The sequence below is a fragment of the Bactrocera tryoni genome, chromosome 2 (genome assembly GCF_016617805.1).
Source record: "Bactrocera tryoni isolate S06 chromosome 2, CSIRO_BtryS06_freeze2, whole genome shotgun sequence".
Classification (NCBI taxonomy): Eukaryota; Metazoa; Arthropoda; class Insecta; order Diptera; family Tephritidae; genus Bactrocera; species Bactrocera tryoni.
Genome location: NC_052500.1, coordinates 62,576,624 through 62,601,247, shown reverse-complemented (window position 1 = coordinate 62,601,247; position 24,624 = coordinate 62,576,624). Strand labels below are relative to the sequence as shown.

The 24,624-nt window shown below is 32.9% G+C and overlaps 1 protein-coding gene across 1 annotated transcript in view; it reads left to right on the top strand.

The window, feature by feature from the left end:
• Positions 1-19,882: 19,882 nt before the first annotated feature.
• The window catches only part of LOC120769007 (sodium/potassium/calcium exchanger Nckx30C), a 126,644-nt gene continuing 121,902 nt past the window's right edge, over positions 19,883-24,624 (top strand). The window contains exon 1 of the mRNA XM_040095847.1: positions 19,883-20,140. Within this exon, the coding sequence (XP_039951781.1) occupies positions 19,948-20,140 (193 nt within the window). The 5' untranslated portion in view covers positions 19,883-19,947. The remainder of the gene's footprint in view (positions 20,141-24,624) is intronic.

Sequence of the window (24,624 nt, the reverse complement as noted above, 5' to 3'; positions counted from 1 at the left end):
AAATAATCTTTCGACTGAATCAGTGCACTCAGATGTGAACCCGAAAATTTCATATTTCATACACATACTATGCACATTCACATATGTATGTATGTACATATGTATTTTTTTTTTGATCTGACAATTTTCTTTAAATATAATTAAAGGCACCTATTATTTTAGTATTTTATCATCTCTCGCATACTAATAAAAAAAAATGTGAACTCTAATAAATCCCAAAATTCAGGATTCTGTGTGTGATTCAGGATTGTGTGGCATTCAATAATTTATGTTAAATAACCAATGCGAAAAGCTGTCAAGAGCTTAAGCTTTATATGCATAATCCCGAAATTTTCAGTATAAATTTCTATTTAGTGTTTCAACTATAGATAAGATTAAGACATATTTTCTTGGTGAAAATAAATATTTCTTAAAGAAATCTATGAGATGAAGTTTTTTGTTTATTTCCCAGTTAAAAAAAAATTCTATAAAAATACCGAAATATTGTATACACTTTTTTTTTTATTCATGCAGTAAATATGTACTATATGATACTTAGGACAAATTTTCATGACAAAATATGTACAATCCCGAAAATCGGATCCCGAAATTTTCAGTTTAGAATTTTAATTAATGATTCAACTAAACATTTAAGACACATTTTCCTGGTGAAATTCTAAAGTTTTATTTACAGTATCTAAGAGACTAGATCACAGAGCGGAAGAGAAAAGAAGAAGTTCTGTTTTATAAAATCTGAAAGCCTACACAGCATTCTGTCCTAAGTTGAGCGTTTTCTTGAAACCTCACAAAGTATAGTATAGATTTTTGTATATTTCCAATAAAAAAAAATTGAGTATGGTATATGATGTCATTGTGCACAAAGTATAAATTATAGCTCATTATTGTGGGCATACAATTTCCCGCAGCACGTGTCGCAGCTCCACGCGGGTGCCAAAAATAGACGACGCCTAAGCGCAGTCCTTACATACAATACACACGTATGTTTGTTTATGTATGCCTAATTAATTTATACCATGCATACACACTATGCATATCAAGCAATGCTGGCAGATAAGCCGTTATAAACACGTCAAGCCGCTACAGGCTAAGCCGGTGAGTCAGGTAATCAGAGCGGCGGAAACACTTCTTAAGCAATTAAATTTAAGTATTTGACATATTTACACACATACATTTACAAATTTTATTACGAACCGGTCATGACTTAACGCCTTAAGTACAAAAAGATATGTATATTGCTTATATACATTTGCATACATGAGAAACTAAGTAAGGTGCTGCATGGTTTTAGGCGCTCAAAGGCGTAAACTGCACGACTTGAAGTTATAATGTTATTTCAGTTCAGTTTCAGTTTCATGCAAACACCTTCCTATCTACACAAGTCGTTGCGATTTGTTTATATACGTGTATGTTTGTGTATGCGTGCCCATTAGTTAGCTGCACACAAACTCAGCTATCACATTGCGTGAGATAAGGATAATGAAATTCTCTGAAGTACTTAAGTACTCGCCTATGATTCACTCCGGTTTACGCGCACAACTGAAGTGGGCATTTGAATTCTGTTAAAGCCACTTGCTTAGATATATGTATATAATGTGTGAATGTGTAAGTGTTTGTCAAATTCAGGCAGCTTCTTTTAATAGCAATTTCTGTGGTAAATGCAAAAGCTCGTTGCTTTAATACTTTAATTCGATTTGTGATTATGCCTGTGTGAATATCATACTTTTCAAAATTAAAGTAAAACTTAGCTGCCAAAAGTTCTTCGCTGGTGGTTTGGCAAAGATTCACATTTAAGTGAATGATGGTTTATATAACTATAGCGATAAAGAATACATGGTTAATAAAATTTCATTATTAAAAATTCAATTATTTTTAACACAAATTTCATTAATTTTTTCGGAAATCAAAATTAATTTTAGTTACATTTCTCCACTTCCATATTATATTCAAATTTGTGCCCACTTAGTAGGTCAGTTAGTTATACGCCTTTTAGAGATGGGTTCAATGTTATGAGTCCTGAAAACAGCATACTTATGTATGTCAAAATAATCAAAGTACGGATATTTCTTGTATCATATAACTTGATATGGGTTTAGAGAATACCTAGGAACATGGTTTTACTCTTACTCTAATATCACAAGCTTGCTGATGAAGGCAATCAATCTACATAACTCATTTACAACATATCAAGTTATGCGAAGCCGATTGGAAACAGTATAGAAACATTATAGAAGATCTCTGAGCCAGTTTTCCTTTGTGCCTAGGAAATATGTATGTATTAGACATTTCTTGTTGTGGCAGAGACCAACACCTTCCCTGAGTATTTTCCAATCACAATTTCCAGTATCGATCCCTTCACTTCTATTTAGTATTTTGGTTCTACATAGACAACGATCTTGAGTATTAATATGCCTCTCTTCGAGATTTTGGTAGAGATTTTCCTATTTAATAGTTTACTCCGCCTTCCCAGCAATTCTTGCTACTCTTTCTCATGAGATTTCTAATTCACTTGGTATAGCAGCAGTTTATATGGCCACTGTGGTAGCTAGTATACAATTTTGTGCAGTCTAATTTTATTATTATTTTTAATGATTTTTTTGCAATATTAGCATTTATTCACAGAACTAATAAACCGCGGGACAAACAAAATAAAATAAAATAATTAAAACACCTACTTCCGAATGCCTACACGTACGTAGCAGAATTTGGAAATATTGATTCCTTCAAAAATAAAATAATATAAAAATAATAAAAATAATAATAAGCATTTAAACAGAAAAATTTAGTTTTTAGCTAACCATTTCGTAAATAAACTGGCCTCATAAAAAGTTTTGAATCAATAAAATCTTCTCCAAGTACTTCTGTACAAAATTCCGAGGATTATCAATATTTGAAGTCTATCGAATAACAATTTTCATAGCTACTTGACTTGCCAATTAAAAAAAGAGATAGTTAAAAAAATGGTCGTCATCAAAAGGGGGGTCCGAGGCTTTATTTAAACTCAGCCGAAAGTGGACTTACTATACAACTTTAAAGCCGGCTTCGCTACAAATCGACTTGAAACTAATTTTTTGACAATAAAGCATAGTTTAAGCCAAAAAAAAGTTTTTTTTTTTCAAACAATGGTCATACCCCTTAACAGATTTGAAATTTTGGAAACATTTTCCTATCCTATAGGTTATCGAGTCACCCCAACAATTCATCTAAAATGAGATTTCTAATTCAATTAATTATCATATGAAAGACTTAGGCTCACGTCTTAAAACTCACAGGTCGGCATGGATTCTATCATATTCTGAATTAATTGTTCCAATAGCACGAGCTTTATTTGGTGTTTTTTTTAAGTCAACCAAACAAGCATTTATGTATGGTCACCTAAAATGCAAAATAACGTATCAAGAAAAAGATCGAAATAAAGTTTTTATTGCTTATAATTCACTACCATATTACATATAGGTAACATAAAATTTCCGGCTTCCTTTGTCAGATAATACTAATATGCAACCATTTTATAACCAAAAACCAAATTTGTTTCTATGCGTGGTTTCTATTATATCGCTCTGCCTACGCCTGTAAACTTATGAAAAGGGATGTTACGTTATTTTGAATTTTTGGTGGCGATATATGTATGTATATGTACCTCATACAAATAATTATATGTGCATAACTAGGTTTCCTGTTTTTTCGCCATATATGAAAAAGTATCCTGTTTCTGAAATTGAGCAATTATTTGGTGATATGTTGTTGTTGTAAAATGACCAAAATGTTTGCTTACTCCTTACATTCGTTGTACCGTTGCTTTCAAAATGTGCGTGAGCTTTCGGTACTGCGTAGTAAATAATTATATGTGCACATCAGTGCGAAATGATCGCAACTGCTGATAATAGCGTTTTCGGAAGTTAAGTTGCAAAAATTAGTTTGATATATTTATTAAAAGTATGTAATTGTTCAAAATAGTGGAATTAATTTAAATATTTCGACATTGATTAGTTAAAATGCCTCATGAAACCAGTTTGACAGACCCTGAACAAGGTATCATTAAAGGAATACGTGATGGCGGGGCGAATATCACTAATTTCGCAAAAAAAGTAAACCGACACCGGAACTACATCTCTAATTACCTAAAAAATGTAAGTTAATATGGTACAATTCGACGAAGTGGGCGGAAAAGCAACATCGATTTGCGTTGCAAACGGCAAATACAAGGACTTGCTGTGGTTGATTTAATGAGTAGCGAACAAATTAAAGACGTATGGGTGTCCAAATAACTGACAGTCGAATAGAAAATTCATAAGAATCCATACTGAAACATACCCCCATGGTGCCTAAACCCAAGCCTTCACAGCGACACTTGAAGGCTCGCATGGAGTTTGCAAATAAGTACCGTTTTTGATGCTAAGAAAGGCATAACGTAATTTTTAGTAATGAAAAGAAGTTCAATCTAGATGGCCCCGATAGTTGCAAAAGATATTAGAGAGATATGCGCCAGGATCGGAGATCCTGTTTTAAGCGAGGGTTTGGCGGTGGCAGTGGGAGGGTATGGGCTGCGTTCTGCCATAGGGGAAAGCCATATAAGTGCTACATCTCTACCCTAATGAATATTCAAATGTATGTGGGTTTCCTGTAGAGTGAATTAATAGAATTTGGTGGCAATTTATAAGGCGAAGACAGGACTTTTCAGTAGGACAATGCTTCAATACACACAGTTTCGGTCACCAAATCCATCTTTACGGGGCGCAAAATGCCTGTATTGGACTGGTCCGCCTTAAGTCCGGGCCTAAATCCGATTGAGATCCTCTGGGGTATCGTCTCTGAAAAAGTGTTCAAGAACGGTATACAGTTTGAGACAGAAAGGACCTCAAAAAGGCAATAGACCAAGAATGAGCCAATATTGATCCAGCCCACCTTAAATCCTTGGTGGATTAGATGCCATCCCGACTTAATTCCGTAATACTGAATACTGGTAATAATAATGGCTATTAATAGCATATATAGATAATCATTAAAAATATTAAAAAACATAAAAATCAAATATGCACATATGTATAAATATTTACTACTAAGACTATTTTTGATTTAACCACATACCCAAAATTTCGATATCAGCTTTTGTACTATTTTATTCAAGATAATAAATGATGCACATATAATTATTTGTATGAGGTATATATCATAATCTGATTTAATTTTTGAAATGCCGTTAGTTTTACTTGTTTTTTTTTTTTAAGTCAATCTCCTTAATGCTAAGAAGTTATATAAATTACTACCACCTCTATTGAAATTCAATTAAATTTTCCTGGATGTTTAAGGCGGTATTCTGGTCTAGGATTTTGAAAACATCGTTTTTTTTTTGCATATTTAGAAAGTTTAGACTTTCAAAAATATGACCTTAGAAGGATTTTTCAAAATTCGACTTATTTTCGGAGATACGGCCGATTTTGTGACGTGGCGTCCGTGTTCACTAGAATTGTCTCCTCAACTTTAAACGCGTTTTTCTCGAAACTACTTTTTTTTGAGGTGGTTGACATGATATCTCAAGTTCTACTGAACCGATTTCTTTGAAATTTGGTATATATCTTCTTTATATAATGCTCTATTGTGTGTGTCTTGGATTTCTAAAAATTTTGATTTGAAGTATTTTTAAAAAATTCGAAAATGTCGAAAAAATCGGGTCAAAAAAAATTTTTTTTCAAGTCGACGCCGTTTTGTTATTTTTTTTTGTTTTGAAAATGGTCAACCCGATAACCACATCCTTACTAATGAAGAATCTTCTTGATTTTTGTGTTTTAGATCTCTACAAGGGTTGAAATCACGTCAACCAGGACACACCGTTTTTTTTTTTGAAGCCGACCCGTATCTCGACGAATTTTGTTTTTTTTTTTCTTCAACTTTTTTTTATATTATTAAACTGTCAATAAAAAAACATATAAAAAAATGGAGTGAAGATGTTTTTCATTTTTTTTTTAACTAGTTTAAAAAATGCCCAAAATTCATGCGTCTAGACCAGAATACCCCCTTAAGGCATCGAAAAAATGTTTATAGCTCATTGAGACAGTTCTTATTAGACCATTACCGCATCTAGAACTTGGAAATTTTCGAGCAAATGCTGGCGAATGCTCTCAGAAAAGTTCCATTCCGTTGTGATTGATGGTGGTGGATGTGGTTTTGAACAAAATTCGATTCACTTGGTATAACGCCAGCTTTAAAAGATCTTTTACAATCTTACTCGTTCAGAATAAATCCCAGGTACTTCATATTAGTGAAGTTTAAATTTAACTCTGACTCTGACCACAATTGAATACTTCTAAACTGCGTCAAGTTATTCATATAAACTACAGACTCTATAGGCCTCATCTGCAAGAGCCAGTAGTGCTCATCAAAATTCTCGGAAAGAGATTTAAGCCATATGAAAAACTTAGTTGTGCTTTTCATTTTTCATGGCTTAAGAACTATTTTTCCCCAACTATATGTTATACAAGTATACCATTGGCGGGCTTCATACACAAATGTTTAACTCAATCGTCATAGGACGATTTCCAACTGTGATTTCTTTAACCTTTTCCATACCATCGCGGTTAAGGGGAGAGCCTGCTTTAGAAACTTAAAAAAATCGAAAAAAGCAGCCTCCCCCCTTAACAGAGTTAGATGGACGACAGTTTAAATAGATCAATTCAAGTCTATTTTCATCAGATGGAATAAAGAGGTCGGTCATTTGTATGAGCACACCGTTTATCTTTAGCCATTCCATCTTCCTCATGATCATAATAAGAGGGTGATATCTTCGTCGAACAACATAAGTTAATTTATCCTATCATCTCATTGCTTTTTCTCATCTTAAGCTAAGCAATACATCTACTATACAATTGAAAAAGCATATATTATATAATTTTCTTTAAAAAATTATAATTATAAATCTACAAGTAAACTTTTTTATTTAACTTAAATATGCAAAACCCCCAAATCGCCGAAAAAAAGTATGCGCCCACGAGTCAAGCTCGATTAGAGCAATTAATAATTTATAGAACAAACCACATAGTTCAAGGCAGCCTTTTGGTAACAAAAACCAACCAACCAACAACAAACACACAAGCAAAGTACAGCGCAAACAGCACGACTAATAGTCAATTACATATTAATCCTGGTAATCAGTCGTTGATTGGCTGCAAGCACACGAAAGTAAACGTACTAAGTTTTAGAAAGAACTAGTACTCGTATAACAAAAACAACAAAAAATGCAGGGCAAATGGAAATCAAGCACAAGCACTTGCAGCAACTAACAGTATATTCAGTAGCTATGCAAGTGGAAAAAGTAAACGTAGAACTTTGCAAGTGCGCGCAAACACGCTAAGTAAATTAAAGTTTAACGGTTTGAATGTGCGGGTGGAGTATTTTCGTTCTTTATTGGCGTAGACATCGCTTACGCTGTTATATAGTAGCTACGTTTGGCTCCAAGTGGAGAATCCAAGTGTAGTCAGGTTCTTCACCACCTTTTCTTAGTGGAGGTCTTCCTGTTTCTCTGCTTCCCTTGGCGGGTACTGCGTCCAATACTCTCAGAGCTGGAGTTTTTTCAGCCATTCGGACAGATGTTAACATTATCCATGCCTCTGTATTATATAACAGGACGGGGATGATGAGTGACTTGTAAAGTTTGGTTTTTGTTCGTCAAGAGAGGACTTTACTTCTCGATGGCCTACTCAATCCGAAGTAGCATCTGTTAGCGAGAGTTATTCTGCGTTTGATTTCAAGGCAAACGTTGTTATTAGGGTTAATGCTGGTTCCACGATAGAGTCGTAGTCGTAGATAATGACTTCGAAGTTAAGACTGTCCATAATAACGCGAGCGCCAAATCGCGAGTACGACGACTGTTTGTTTGATGACAGAAGATATTTTGTCCTACCCTCGTTCACTAGCCGACCCATTTGCTTCGCATCCTTATTCAGTCTGGTGAAAGCAGAACTGTCAGCGCTGTTGTTGAGACCAATGATAGCAATATCATCGGCGTATGCCAGCAGTTGCACGATCTTATAGAAGATTGTACCTTCTCTATTCAGATCTGCTGCTCGAATTATGTTCTTTAAGAGTAGATTGAAGAAGTCACACGATAGGCGCAAGGTGAATGTCTGATCAGTTGATGATTTTCCGAGCCTGCAGCTACGCTGATAAGGTTCAATCAGTTTGTTGACGGTGGGCTTTAGTTGAAGCTGATGCATGTTCCTCAGGTGTTCTTCACCGCCGGCTTTGAAAAGCTAGCCACTTCTTCTTCTTCAGAAGGATAATTGTTATTCGAACTTCTTTATGGTTGGGGAATGGCATGACGGCTCCATCGTAATCGATTGGGGAATCGGGTTCGCCATCTCCGGCTACTATGCTTTTACTGCCATTCAGCAGACTTCAGAAATGTTCCCAACATAATTTCAGTAGGCACTGGGCATCAGAGCACCTCTGGGGGTTTTGCAAGAGCATGCTCCGATCTAGAAACCTTCTGTTGGTCGCCGTATTTTTCATAACAACCATTCTTTTGCCTTTTCCGATACCCAGTGGTTTCATTTGCAGCTGTACGTAAGGTGCTTGAAATGCCGTCCCACAGTTCCCTTTACCGAGTTGCTGATGAGTGCTCTCAGAGAGCAGCAGTGCAAGTCGTGTAGAAACCCGTTTTCAAATAAATAAGAAAATCAATTTTCACTATAATTGCAATTCTTAATTCCTTTTAATTTTTTCTGCCACTAAATATTTTTTTTTCATTAATTTTTCTAAATCCTTTGAATTACTGTCATATATGTATTTATTCATAGCTTATGCCATAACAATTATTCTTGTGTTAAATTGTTCTTAAACAAGTTATTATTAAATACAATAACAAACATCTATTTGTTCACACCAACTCAACTCATTCCCAAAACACAAAAAAAAAAAATAAACAAAGCATGAATTTGCATGTATTATACAAACAACAACTATAAGAGCGCTTTAACCGACAGCTGTATGTGCTCGCCACTGTAGCTGTCATTTTCAGTGCGAGCGACAAAACACTTTCGCACACAGGCACACTCAATGCCAAATCGTGCTTTCGGCTAAGAACTTAAGTGCTCTATTGTTTGGCTTGTATGCATATATCATGTACATGTACTTGTATATACATATAAACAGTGGTATATATATATGCATCGATTAGCATGACCTTCGAAATATTTGAATGCAGTCATACACTCACACACATACATATATATAGACTATATAGAAATAAATACAATTTTCTTCATTCGGTTTGTGTGGGAAGAGCTCAGCAGACAGGGCTACATGAATAAAAAAAAACACATTTTTCCTCAAAATATTAACATTACAAATATATGTGCTAGTGACATTGCACAAGTGACAGAAACAGATAAGAAAATTGTCGCTAATGCAAGCATGCAAATATGTGGCGCAAACACACAGCGGCCAGACTTATAATTTGTGCGCTCATATGTAGCTTTCAAGTGGCTTAAGCAGTACTTAAAGCTTTTTATGAGCTTGACATATATTTCTTTGAAATTTGTTGTAAAATTATTTGCAATCATAAAGCACGAAAGTCTTTTAATTCTTAAGAAAGTACAGTGCTATAATGAAATGACATATTTTGAGCGGCTACATACGACTTAAGAATTCATCAACTCTTACATGCATAGAATTCTCAGGCGGTTTAAGACAAGCTAAAAACACCCGTAAAAGTATAGAAATAATGACAATCGTTATGCTGACAAAATTAGTTCACCAATATACAAATTCCTTAAGAAAAGCTCAAATATCCGTATTTAAAGAGTAAGAATCAATTTGGCTTCGTATATCATAAAAGTACCACAGTTGTTAGATTAGAACGAAAACAGTAGAATTCAAAAAGTTCACCAATGTTAAAAGTCTGAACCAAATTAAGAAAAACTCAAAATATTCACGTTAAAAAAGAAAAAATGTGAGGTTATGTCGAAAGAAATTTTTTTTAAATTTCACCAATATTAAAATTTGCAACCGATTCATGAAAGGCACAAAATATTCGCACTTATTGAGCACAGAAATCAGTTTTTTACACACATATCAAAAAAATACAGAAATAGTAAGTTTATCCCGAAGTAAATTAAGAGAATTTGAAAAATACATCACGAAATTTTTATTGATCGCACTCTCAATTGCCGTTAGACAATATAATATACCAAAACACATTTAACCCACTTACTTACCTACTAAAGTCTACTGCGTCTCCTTTTGGAAAAAAAGTTGCACCACCCTAATGCAAGCTAAATGACAATCGCAATCAGCTACGTCGTTTCCTTAATCAACAACTCGCCACCTTGAAATTACGAAATTACACTTAATTGGCAATCGATAAATTTGCGTAGTCGGGAGAACTGCGTATTCACACCGGCAACGTCAATCGTTGGTACACAGAAATAAAGAAATTTGTTAAAGTATAGCCCGCCAACACCCACAAGAAAATGTTTGAAAAATACAATAACAAAAATTTTTTGTATTGCTGTAGTGAACAGCTGACAACATGATAAATATGAAACGCCTTTTCCACAGTAAGCTTCTAAGGCTGTTAGCCAAGCGTTGGCTCACATCATAGATGTCGCTTTTTGAGCTTTACAAAATTTTATAATAAACCACTTTTTAATTAGTAAAAAATATTTTTATTGATATGAACATAATGTCAAAAAAATTTATTAGGAACATTATAAGAATTTGATAAAAAAAATAATAATTAAAGTACGTCAGGGAAATAGTTCACTTCAAAGATTTGTTATTTTTTGATGCGCTGAACAGGATATATGAGAATTGCTTTGAAGAATAAAACGTCGGCCATTCTAAAATTTACAGGGTTTGTCCGAAAAGTAATAGGACTGTTATCGTGACAATTATTTAAAAACTCCTTCTGCTTGGAACCCCTCTGTCATTTCAAAATGCTCGGAGTATTTCCACTTTGTCTCGGGATCATCATCAAAGATCCATGACTACTATAGTAAAGGGTGATCAATTTCAAGGTTTCCTGCTTATTTTAAGAAAAAACACAGAAACTTCAAATCCAATGAAGAAAAGAAAGAAAATTCTTTGACATTTATTTTTTTAAGATTATCATTTTCAAATGTTCTCTGCGCCTACGTCTCAAATGGTCCATCCGTTGAGTCCAAGTTTCGATGACATTTCGACTGGTAACTGTCAAATGACACGCGCGATCGAGGCGAAATTGTCCGCATAAACATTAGACTTTACACATCCCCACAAAGAAAAATGTAGCGGTGTGATATTACAGAATCTTGGTGGCCAATCGAGCGGTCCAAAACGTAAAATTTTCTGCTAATCGAAATGTTCACTCAATAAACCCGTTGATTGATGAGTGAAAATTGACGCCGTCTTGTTGAAACCAATTGTTGCCGAGATCACTAGCTTCAATATTAGGCATCAAATAGTCGGTTGTCATGGCCCGATAACTTTGGCAGCGGCATCAATTTTGAAGAAATATGGACCGATGATTTCACCGGCCCACAAACTACACCAAAGCATGTTTTTTATATCCTGAACAGGGTATTTAAGTTTGCCACGAAGTCTGTAACGCCCAGAAGGAAGCGTCGGAGACCCTATAAAGTATACATATAAGTGATCAGTTTTTAAGATATGGTTTTGAAACTTTGCAAACGTCATTTTCTCTTCAAGAAGCTGCTCATTTGTCGGAATTACCGATATCGGACCACTATATCATATAGCTGCCATACAAACTGAACGATGGGAATCAAGTTCTTGTACGGAAAACTTTCACATTTGACAATGTACCCTCACAAAAATTGGCACAGATTATTTTCTAAGGCAAAAATATAATCTCCGAAGAAATTGTTCAGATCGGTTAACTATAGCATATCGCTTTCATACAAACTGAATGATCGGAATCAAATGCTTGCATGGGAAACTTCCTCACTTGACAATATATCTTCACGAAATTTGGTATGAGTTATTGTTTATAGAAATAGTGAAATATCGGAAGAAATTGTTCAGATCGGTTAGCTATAGCATATAGCTGCCATACAAATCGAACGATCGGAAACAAGGGCTTGTATGGAAAACTTTTGCATTTGACAAGATATATTCACGAAATTTGGTATAGATTATTTTCTAAGGCAACAATGTAATATCGGAAGAAATTGTTCAGATTGGTTAACTATAGCATATAGCTGCCATACAAACTGAATGATCGAACCAACTCTCAACGGTCTTCGTGTACACTCTCAGCTACAGCTGCTATATTTTCTTCACTGCGTGCTGTACATGGTCTATTCAGTCGTATAATATCCAATAATGAATGCTGCGTCTCAGGATGGGTGATGGTGTTTCAAATAGTACAATAGTAAGTATACCGATTATGTTGACCATAGGTTGAGCAAAGTATGTGAAACATATTCTTTATAGAACGTGAATTTCCGTAGTAAAGTTGAACGATTTGTAAACGTTGTTCAGGCATAAGTCTTTTCATGATGAAATACCAAACAATACTGGACAGAGTAACATGACCACTTGACACGACTTATGCGTTATCTGTCAAAAAATTGACTATTGAAAAAAGTACCTCTACTTTGCCACGTGCTTCTGTCTGTTCTTCTATACATCTGTCATTACATACGGGAAGTAGTGCCTCACGGGTTTAGGTATGGATCTGAAACTTTGCACTTGTCTCAAGTTCTTGAAAAACTTTTTTTTTTTAAGGTTTTCATACCTAAGGTGCAATCAAAGTTAACGTTTTTTTTTTGTTTTTATATAAAATCATCATAATTCAAGCAGAATACATTAAAAAAAAATTCTCTGGAAAAATATTGTCATTGCACAAATCCAAAACGTGATATTACCCTCAACGAACCAACGGCAATTATGAATGGCATAATTAAATTATCGAAATCAAATAAAACATTATAATAAAAAAATTAAACATCAAATTAATTTTAATTTTTTTCACAATTTTCTCTGTTTTTATTTATAATAACAAAACAATTTTGAAAATAGATTTTGAATACAATATTCTTATTGCATGTTTAATAATACACATATCACAATCATGCCCATATAATGGAATTTATTGCGGCATTATAACCGCTAGAACCGCGCATAAGAATAGTTTTTTTATTTAATTCATCATGGAAATGATACTTTTTAAGTGATTATCATAAATTTATATGCATTTAGCAAAATTATCCTATCATATATTCAATCATTATCGAAAAAGAAGTCTGCATTGTGGCAGTGAAAGCTCTTTCATAACGCTAGACAAGCGTAAACGTATGCCGTGTAAGCTTTTTAATAAAAATATATTACTACGAATGATCTTTCATATCTTTGAATAGTAAACTAATTCAAAGCTTTAATATGAAAGCTCTTTTATACTAAAAATTAGTGTTTTGAACAAGTGTTTCTCTTTCATAAATCAAAAAGGTGAACATTTTTGTTTCGAAAGCTCTTTCACACCTTTGAAATGAAAGCGTTTTAAACTAGTTCATAGCTTTGTTATGAAATTCGTACAATTATTTTGAAAGCTTCTGTATATTTTAAATCGGTGCGTACTTGTGAAAGCTCTTCCATGCCTCAAAACTGTTTTCTTCTTCTGATATGAAAGCACTTTTAAATATTAGTGGACTCATGCTATTACTATAAAAGTTTTTCCATATTTTAGATCGATACTTACTTTCTTCTACTTCTTTTATATATTAGTGGATGACTTTGATATGAGCGCCCTTTCATACATTGATTGAGTTCACATTATTACGCTGAAAGCTTATTCATACTTTAGATCGGTGCGTACTTTACTTATGAAAGCTCTTTCATACCACAAACTAATTTTCTCTTCTGATATTGATATGAAAGCTCTTTTACACACTAGTGGATATCTTTGATATGAAAGCTCTTTCATACATTATTTGAATTCATAGCTAAAAAAAGCTTTTTCATACTTTAGATCGGTGCGTACTTTACTTATGAAAGCTCTTTCATACCTCAAAATTAATTTTTTTTCTTATATGAAATCTTTTTTATATATTGGTAGATACCTTTGTAATGAAAGTTCATTTCATGCACATCTTTGACATGAAAGCTCTTTTATACATTATTGGAATTCATAACATTACTCTGTAGGCTTTTTCACACTTTAGTTCGATGCGTAAAAGTTCTTGTGAAAGTTCTGATATGAAAGCTGTTTCATACATTAAACTAGCATTAATCTTTGTTATTTCATTTAGCTAAACCTCCGTTTGCATTTCGTAAAATGTAAATTTATCAAATTATGTTGCGCTTTAGCTATAAAATTTTGTTCTTTGTTCAAAATATATGATTTCTTAATTCAACTGTAATTTTTTTCTCTTTTTAGTTCCATTGTGCTGTTCCTTTATTTAATTTCGTAAATATACTTACTATTTATGCTCTTTAACAAACTCTACAATTAGTTCAACTTCAATGCGTACTTAAAAGAAGTGAGTCAATTAATATATTACAATTAAAACTGAATGACTGTTATGAAGTCAAGCAAATAATTGATAACTAAATACAACAAAAACTTCCCACTGCGCTTTTACAAAACTAACTAACTACTACCAACTAGTTGAAAATAAAATTTTCTTTCCTAATTTTCCAATTTATTTCTATGCTTTATCTTGTATTAAGAAAGCTTTACTAATAAGCGTATATATTTATTTGAAATATATATATGTATATATATATATATATATGTATATATTTATATTGTATATAATTATGAAAATTTCTAATTTCACCTAACGTAACTAACTACTAAGAAAATTCAAAAACTCAAGCAAAGATTTATTGATTTCCATTCATTTTGTTTATATTTTTAGTATTTTTTGTACATACTTTTGCTTAATTTAAGCTTAACAAAACGCCTGTGTTAATTGTACTTACAAGTTTTGATGATCTATGTTTAGAGCTTTAAAAGCTTTGAAGCACAAAGCACATAATTTTTTTAGAATTGAGTAAAAAGCTTCGTTCATATCTTCCAGAATTTGTTGAAATGTTTATGGAACACACCATTAGAGCTTTTCAGAGCTTCCATTCAATAAACACAAAAATTTCTTTACAGTTATTAATAAGCAGAGTAAACCAACACATTGAACAGAAAAGCTGCTTAGGTACAAGCTTCTAAGCACAAAGGAAAGCTTCTTAGCACAAAGAAAATATTCTAAGGAAACGAGAAATGAATTAAAAAGCAACCAAAAATCGCAATTTTCAGAAAAAGTTTGTGCATAAAACTAAGCAACACTAAGCTTTTTAAATACTTTGTAAAGTGCGAGCTTTTTAAAATACTTGAAAAGCTGTGGTTAGCACTAAATTAATTGGCTATCCCGGATAAAACTTTGGAAATCTCACTTAACTTTTAAAGAAAGGCTTATGTAAAATTTGTTTACTAAATAATAAAACAAATATTTTAAAAGCTTTTTATCAATTTTGAAAACTTATAGAAAGCTTTTATTGAAAAAGCTCAATAAAAATGAATACAATAACACGTATTATACAGTAAGCTTTTATTAAAAAAGCTCAATCGAAATAGCTACAATGAAACAACAATAACACAAATGTATGTAGGGATATTTTTAAATGGCAGAATCTGGAAAACTGACTTAACTTTTACAATTTTCAAAATTTTGTAAAGCTTTTTTAAAAGCTTCTTCTAAAAATAGAAAAGCTTTTTTAACATTTCTCCTCTAATACATTAAAAAAAAACGTTTTAAAAGCTTTTCGTAAATTTTCAAAACTTATTGTACAGAAAGCTTTTATTAAAAAAGCTCAAGAGAAATAGCTACAATAAAACAAAAGTATTTAAGGATAATGCTATATGGCAGAATCTGGAAAGCTGACTAAATTTTCACAAAGTTTTAAGATTTCATAAAGCTTTTTTAAATGTTTCATCTTAAAATAAAAAAAAATCTTATCTAAACCTTCTTCTCAATTGGAAAAAAATAATTTTCATAATTTTTGAAAACTTTTTTCATTGAAAGCTTTTATTAAAAAAGCTCAGGAGAAATAGCTACAATAAAAGAAAAGTACAAAGACATATTTCTAAATAGTAAGATCTGGAAAACTGGCTAATTTTTCAATAACAAAAAACAAATCAGAAGCATATAGGGTTAATACCATACAAAGCTTTCAATAAGTATATAGGGATAAAGCTTTAAATACCAAAAACGGTGCTTTTTAGCAAACTTTTAATCTTAAATGCTTGTGCTTCTAATATGAACTTAAAAAGTACAATTCCGAAGTATGTGATTCCAAATATAAATATTTCAAAGACATTCAGGCATCTTAGTACCTTTAGTTAAGCTTAAAACTACGTTTAATCTTTATAGTTTATATAGCTTTATATAGCTTCTTATATATTTTCAGTAACTATTTTTACATTTTTTTACTTTAAATAATTTCTTTTAATCAAAATACATTTTTTAAAATTTCTTAAACAACATAATTTTCAATTCAGTGTCCTTAGAGTGTCTAATCAAACGCTTTATTTGTTCCCTCACCAAAACAAAAATTGAAAATTGCAATGGATTGATTTTATTTGCCAACCACAACTAATATGTGCTTTCTGCCAATGATATTCTTCTATTTGTCGCATAACAAACACACCTAAAAATTTGTTTGAGAACCTTTTCATTTTTCATTTTCGATGTTTAATGTGTGTTGTAAGAATATCTGTATTGTGTTATGTGTAAAATATTTTTTGTAAAATATAATTTTTGTTTTTAATTTTTTATTTTTTACTTTAGTTAATTTTTATACATATAAATTACTATACGTATATATATATTTTTTAGAAAGCAGTAATTGGCCACATCTAATTAGAACAAATAGTTATTAAGAGTATTTGATATAGATGTGAAACGAAAAGGTTACGTGCGAAAACTTGCTTTAAATAATATTTAAAATGAATATAAATGTAATTTTTATTATAAATAATATATATATAAATTTTTAATAATTTATATTAATCAAACCAATTTTATTACCCCTATGTATAATCATAAGCATCACAGTGGATATATAAAATGGGTCCATTATATATTTACCTCTCTAATCCTAAGCAAATTTAGGAATAAAAAAGGTTTGAGAAACTTCATCCAACATCAATTACTTTATTAATTCATACGCTTTCGAGTAATTTTAAAGAACGAAACCCCCGTTAGCCTTTTCTTCAGAAGCTTCAAATCAAAACTGATAAAAAAGACTCTAATAATTCCTAATTATAGCAATTCCCCTGAACCTTTGGATACCGAAAAGTATGACTGTCACCAACAAACGACATGGAATAATCCCCTCACCAAAAATTAATTTGAAGAAATTGATATTTTCGTTGGCTGTATGCCATGTAGCGCCTTCTTGTTAGAACCAAAGGTCGTCCACATCAACATGCTCCAATTCCATAGCGTTCTTAGTTGACAGTCGGTTGGTTAGGTTAATTTGGCCAATAAGCAACGCATAGACCAGCTTTGGTTCTTTGCGATACCATAAGGGGTTCACTTACTGGGTTCATGAGGAGTAGCCATCCTATAGGATGCTTGTGGGGGCCCCAGATGATTACACCGTAGTCTTGTCAATACAGGACAATTGCATTACAGGTGCTCCATTATTTTCCTCATTATTTCAAATGCTAAACTATTTTTTTATTAACGCCCATTTAACGAAAATTGATGAATAAAATTTTCTAGCGAAAACCGGAATCGGTATTCATCTAGTTTTGGGACCATTTACCGAACGTGTGACGCCGTTGATGGTCGAACATCTTCAATTCTTGCCTGAGTTGTACGAGTATTTTGTGCACCCGCAAAGTTCTTTTTGCAAACTCTTCCAAAAAGTTGAAGCTGTGACTTTTTGCGCGCGATAACGAATGGACTCATTCGGGTTTTGTTCGATACTCAGCTCCACAGCAGCCATAGCGTCTTTGGTGCGCACATTACGAAGCATTGTCCTCTAGAGTAAATGCGGTGTGAAGCCGATCCATTGTTTGGTCGAATCACCGACTCTGCTAAGCGATTATATTGAGCGAATATAGCACGCAGCGCGCGATTCATTACGAGAATAACCAACTTCGAAAAAAGTATTGCTTTAATATAGTGTTATTTATTTAGTATATTACGGAAATAGAAAAGTGCTCTTTGAGGTTTTTTTTTTCTGCGTAAAAATCTTCCATGGGAATTTTCAAATTTTGCACGAGTTTAATATTTTTTTCGCTCGATTGTTAATATTCAAGTAAACTTTTAATTATTCTCAGAAACCAAGAGTTTCTTGACAGAGAATTGGCAATAAAATTGTATATACGAAGATCTGGACAGGAGCTGGTCAAGGTCAAAATGCGATGGAACAATCTACCAGGATGTAAAACTGCAAAAGTCATATGAAGATCCAAAATACACTAAGTTCCTCCTGGCACTCGTTGATAACTTTCGCCCTATCCATATACCAAACTCAGCTAGCATTTTCCACGCGGTAGTACTAGACATGGAGAATGCCTGTGGAGTTTTACACAATAATGACGTTAGGATACACAGATAGAAGGGCGGTATTTCTATCCTTGTCTTCGTCAAAGCTTAATTCCAATATAGTCAATAAATGTAGAAAGTTTTGGGTTTGCGAATCATTTTCGGCAACCGAAGAACAAGTTTGGCAAATCAATCTGTTAAGAAAATTAAAGAGGGAGCTCAAAACATAATTTAAACCAATAGCTCAGAACAGATGGTAATATATGGCCAAGTGCTTTGTAGAAAATCAGGTATGGCAAAAATATGGCACGACTAGAACTAAGGTCTTAATAAAAAGGTCCAGGAAGAGTAAATATAAACTAGGAAACACTTCATCTCTGAATCTCCAGATCTTTCACAAACCCGACTTGGAACTCCAGTAATCCATCAAGTAGCATAACCGATATAAGAAGTTCCTGACTTATAGCCAATTAGACATATGTACTTCAAATTTTAGAATCTTACAAAATTCAACTCTTTTGAGCTCGTTTTATAAGGGTCACTTTTTATGTAAAAGGAATATCAAAGACTCCAGACTTAGAATCCACGAAGCCGCTAATTATTTTAAGAGCTTCTACAGCTCAGTGCACTTTTATTCAGTACTGGCTAGATAAAAGCGGGTTTTCTCAAAGAGCTTGATGCTTCCAACAGTATATTTAAAAAACGATTATATATGTTTGCTTCATGAAATAGGCTTAGTATATTATTTTCTCTCCAAGCTGACCAAATAGTTAAATTTAAAGGTTCGAAATATTTTTACCGCCATGAACAGCAAATTTGAACAAATATTTCAAGAAGAATATTAAGAAAGCAAGAATCTTAATAAAGTAAAAGTAGCATTTTCGTTTCACAGCTTTATTCTTATTTAAGAAACTAACTTAATTAAATTACGCTCTAATATAAGTATGTATATGTATACATATGTAAATATATTTATAAAGTTTTTATGTTATAAAAATTTAAAAATATATACATACATATATACTATATAAATTTCCTTTTACACTTTTTTCTCTTCTATTCGCTTTTTTCTTATATAATGTCTCTGTCTCTTTCTCTTTCTCTCTTTCGTTCGGCGCCTTTACTTATTTATGCTCCTTAAAACCAATAAAACCGCAACAAAAAATTTTCTCTCAACAACACAAACATGTTTGCTCTTTTCTCTCTCCCTCTCATCATCTCTTTTTTGAAACAACCAAATTTATCTCGCTTACTCTCGCTACAATAACAACAACAACAACGAACAATCCAATTCAAAACAACTATCTGCTATAACAATTGTCAATCAAATCCGACAACAACAACAACACCAAAAAACAAACACAACAACTGCCTCTACTACTACTATCAATCCGAAAACGATACAACAACAAATCGTTCATCACTCAAACAGGGCAATGCGGCGAACTCATCGGAGACTTCAATGGCCACACAACCAGGCGGCTCGGTCACATCGCGTGCCGCATCGGAGACACGCTCTGGACCGCCGGGATCGAGCAGCGGCGCTGGCGCAACAGGTAATAGCAGTGGAACTGCTGGTAGTACACACACCGGTGCAAAATTCCGTCATGGCCTATTGCAGCTTATGATACACACAATAGATCCGCTACATGATGGTGAGTTCATAACGTTTCCATTAGTGTTTTGCACTTCCTAACATCCTCCCGTCCAACCACAACCACCACCACCACTACCACCAAATACATGCGCACCCGCACACATACACGCACACAAAACTGTGAACAACCGCAAATCCATACCACTAATACATATCCCAAAAATTCTAACTAAAATACCCAAATCCAAACACCACAACAAACCAAAGAAATACCCCCGCTTTCCCCACCCCGATAACATATAACAATAGCCTTTAATAATGAATAAGTTTGAAGCATATAATTAAATAAAATTAAAAAAAAAATATCGTAACATAACAATTCAAAAAAGTTATTGAAAATCTAGAAGCTTCAAAGCGCTTAATTTGAGTATAGTGAAAAAAGAGCAAGAAAATTTGCGAAATTCCGTTTTACGCTCTTTTGCTGTATTTAGTATAAGCTAAATTTTTCCAAAAATTAATTAAAAGAAATCCAAAAAAAAATTTCATCCAAATTACCGTTAACGCTTAGTTATAATTATCACATATAGTAATAAATAAAACAAAAGAAATTATTGCTGTTTTTGAGTTAAAAAATCTTGATCCTTAAATTGCGTTTATTGTTGTTAGTGTTGCTTCAGTTTCAAAATTTTACTTGGCTGTTATTCATGCTGCCTGATTGCTCATAAATATTATGCAGAATTTCAAATTTTTTCTAAAAATATGAAAATATATTTTTCTTAATTAGAAGCTTATTTAAAACTCATAATTTGCCAAGTTTTTTTTTTGTTGTACGAAATTGGATTTTTAAGAAAATATTCATACATTGAAACTTATGTTCAATAGCGAAATACAAAGTGGTCTTGCTTCGGCGAGTATGCATAATATTTTCAGTTGCTAAAATATATACAGGGTGATAGTTAGTAAGAGAACGGTTTTAGTTTAGTTCAGAAAGCACCGAGCTAAATATTAATGAAAAACCTGAATTTCTAAACAAAAATTTCAAATTTAGATTATTTCGATATTTTTCGATAAATTATGATTATAAAATATCGATATCATAATCGGTATTATTGACAGTTACAGTTACAGTACTTTTTAGCCAATATTTAATATATTATATGTGTATATCGAACATTTCAAATTTAGTTTATTTCGATATATGCGATAAATTATGATTATGAAACATCGATACTTTCACAATCGATATTGTTTATAGTTTATAGGTAAACGTAATTTCTGTTAAAAATTTTAAAAACTTTTCTATTTAGCCCAAGTTTAATGGACATAACGACCATTTCACATTTAAATTATGTCGATATTTTTCGATAAATTATGATTATGAAACATCGATATTATCACAATCGATATAGTTTATCGGTATACGTAATTTCAAAACACAATTTTTTTATAAAAACTTCTCTTTTTTGCCAATATTTAATATGTAGATATATCGAACATTTTCATTTAAGAAATATCGACGCTTTTCAAACATGTCGTTTTATATCGGTACACCTTACTTTCGGTATAGGTTATAAAAATTTTAATATCTGTCCAATATTAAACCGGCATCTCGATATTATGGCTGATATTTTTTGTTATCGATATTTTGTAATCGAAATTTTCGATAATTTCATATTGACACGCCTTATTTTTGGTACGAGTTAAGAAAATCTTCCTTTCTAAACAATATTTAACCAAGATCCCGATATTTTGCTTTCGATAACTATCGATACTCATCAAGCATATCGACATTAAATATTGTTATGTTTTTCACTTTGAAAAACTACTACTAACTTAAATTTGAAATGATCGATACTAAAACGAGATTCAAGTTGCGTTGGAAAATTGTAATTAAATTTATCGATACTCTTAAAACGATATTTCAAATTTTTTCGTAATTTGCAATATATATTTAAGATATTCTTGTTTATGCCAGTATACAGTCGATAAAACGATATTTTTCATTTGGTAAGAAATGGCGCGATTCAAGCATTTCGATATATTAAGTATTGATATGTGTTTCCTTAACTTCCGATTTTGGCTTCGAAGGATTTTAGACAAAACCCCAATTATCACGGACCGACCCTCAGCATCACATAGTTTTAATCAGAGTCAAATTTAGATTTTTGTAGATATAAGACCTTACAGTGTTTATATTGCACAATAAAGGTGTTTTAGTAAATTAAGGAGTAACCTTTCGGCAATATAGGTGTCACGTCATCGAACATCGATTTTGTTATACATTACGGATCTATCGATTTCGCTATTCTAATTTCGACATCCTTTCAAAACATTTGGAAGGATCGGGATGACAGACATATATTTCTTTAGAACCTGTTTACTGTTCTAAACCTGAAACAGTGTCGGCTCAGAAACTGTCTACTTTTGACGGCGATAAATGAGTAGACTATTTCAGGTTCAAACTGAGTAAAAAAAAGTAAATAAATCGAGAAGAATATCCCGGAGACAATTTAGATTAGGTTAACATTTCGATTCTAACAGAGGTCTCACTTGAACCGTATCGAACGCCGGTTCGTTGTGGTACCTAAAACTTTTATATAACAGATCCTAAATAAATCGACAAAGCGCTTTGAGCCAATCACAAATTTGTTGAGACGGCTAATGTAAGTTTCGGTCACGTCTTCTGTTACCTCATGAATGCCTATTCGACAGTGTTCAGTAAGAACTCGTAAGATTGCGGCAAGATGAACTTTTCTAAAGGCAAGTAGTTCAGTAGAGCGCCTTCGTTTTGTTCAAGACTAAAATGACCTCGCAGTCACACAGAAGCTAATCGTTGACCATCGTCTGCTGAATGCGCGCGAGGTCCTTCGTCCAATGCTAGAACGCAAGTGCAAATGAAAATCCAACTCGGTTTCATTCCGATGTGGGCAGGCAAAGGTGGCCTCTCTTTCTATCGGCTTTTCAGTTGACTGATGATAAAGAAGTTTAATGCTATTTCCAGTGAGGACAGATACTCCTTTAAGTCTCAGTTACCGATCTCTCAGTTAGAGAGCTCAGGGCTAATATTACCGCTCTGCTCACGGCATAAGTGCACACCTCCCTTAAAGCAACTGCACATCGTAGCTGTATGCCTACCGCCACCTTAATAGCAGCTAAACTATCTATCGGTCTAAAACTCTAAAGTGGTTCGGTATCCCAAAGCTAAAATTGACGGAGATCCCCAAAACTCCCTCTCCAACCTTCCCTTCTACCTTCGACTCTTCAGCGAAAAAACTCACTGCGCCTATTCTTCAGCCACTTCTCCTCATCGACATAATCCTCGTCGATATGTGAGCAGAGGAAAAGTCGGTACGACTGGCCACTCCTTTTTGAAATTTTCGTGATTACGGTTGAAGAAGACAGAATAACAGCGTAACCTATTCGGACCTCTTCATATACTTACCCAGCTTCTCTAAGATTTAAGCACACTTCACAGCAAAACATCTGGCGGAATGTCTACGTATGCTATTTTTGGTGTAGTTCGCAGACATCGCAGATGCCAAAGTGAGCTGCTATTTGAACACGTCAAAGTTTCGTAGCAAGTTACTATTTTTAATCGGTCTTCATCAGATGAATACACTATAGAACATTATTGGCTTGACTATGGTTTCGAGGAGCTAAAACTCCAACTTTGATGAGAGTCCGGACCTTTTTCCTATAGCTCCTATATAGCAATATGAAATAACCAATCCCTTTCTTACTCTCTTCTCACTATTTGGTCTCCAAGAAAGCTTTGTACCAAGGATAAGCCCTTGGTATTTCATCTTACCAACAGATTGAAGACTATAGTCTACAAAAGAGATCTTATGGATCATTGTATATAAAACCGTTTCAGATTTAAGGTAAAGAGATAGCGGTTTTACTTTGTTCTAGAGATAGTTAGACCAGTAAATGAACAGTTAAAATGTTGCCGGGTATATCGCAAAAACGACGCGTAAACATCGAAAGAATTGCATTAAATAAAATACTTTTGAGGACAGTGATCATATTTCATAGAAAAAATCCAATCCTTTTTCTCCTTCCTCAGCTAAAAACAAGATTTTTTTAAAACGCAATTTTTGACAAATTTTTTGGCTCTTTGAGACTTCAAATAAACTCACCAAGAAACATCAAACTCAAATCAAAACTCAGCTGTTCCTAACATACATACGCGCAAATAATTATTTGACTTGTAAATATGTTTCTATAGCAACTAAGCAATAAATATAAATATTCATAATTATTTTGGTAGGTAATTGTAAATTTTAAGCAACCGTTCTCTCTCTGTAGTTTCATTGTTTTGTTCCAACCCATTTGAAATTGTCAATTCCACTTTGTTTACTATGATTCTGATACAACTAAATTACTAAAAATACATTCCAAAATTTTAATTACAAAAATTCTAAAACTAAATACAAAATTTTTAATTTTTAAAAATTCTGTAAAACATTTTCCAAAATTAAAAAAAAAAATCTTTGTAAAAATATTTGAAAACAACATTTAAGTAAAAAACATCCACACATC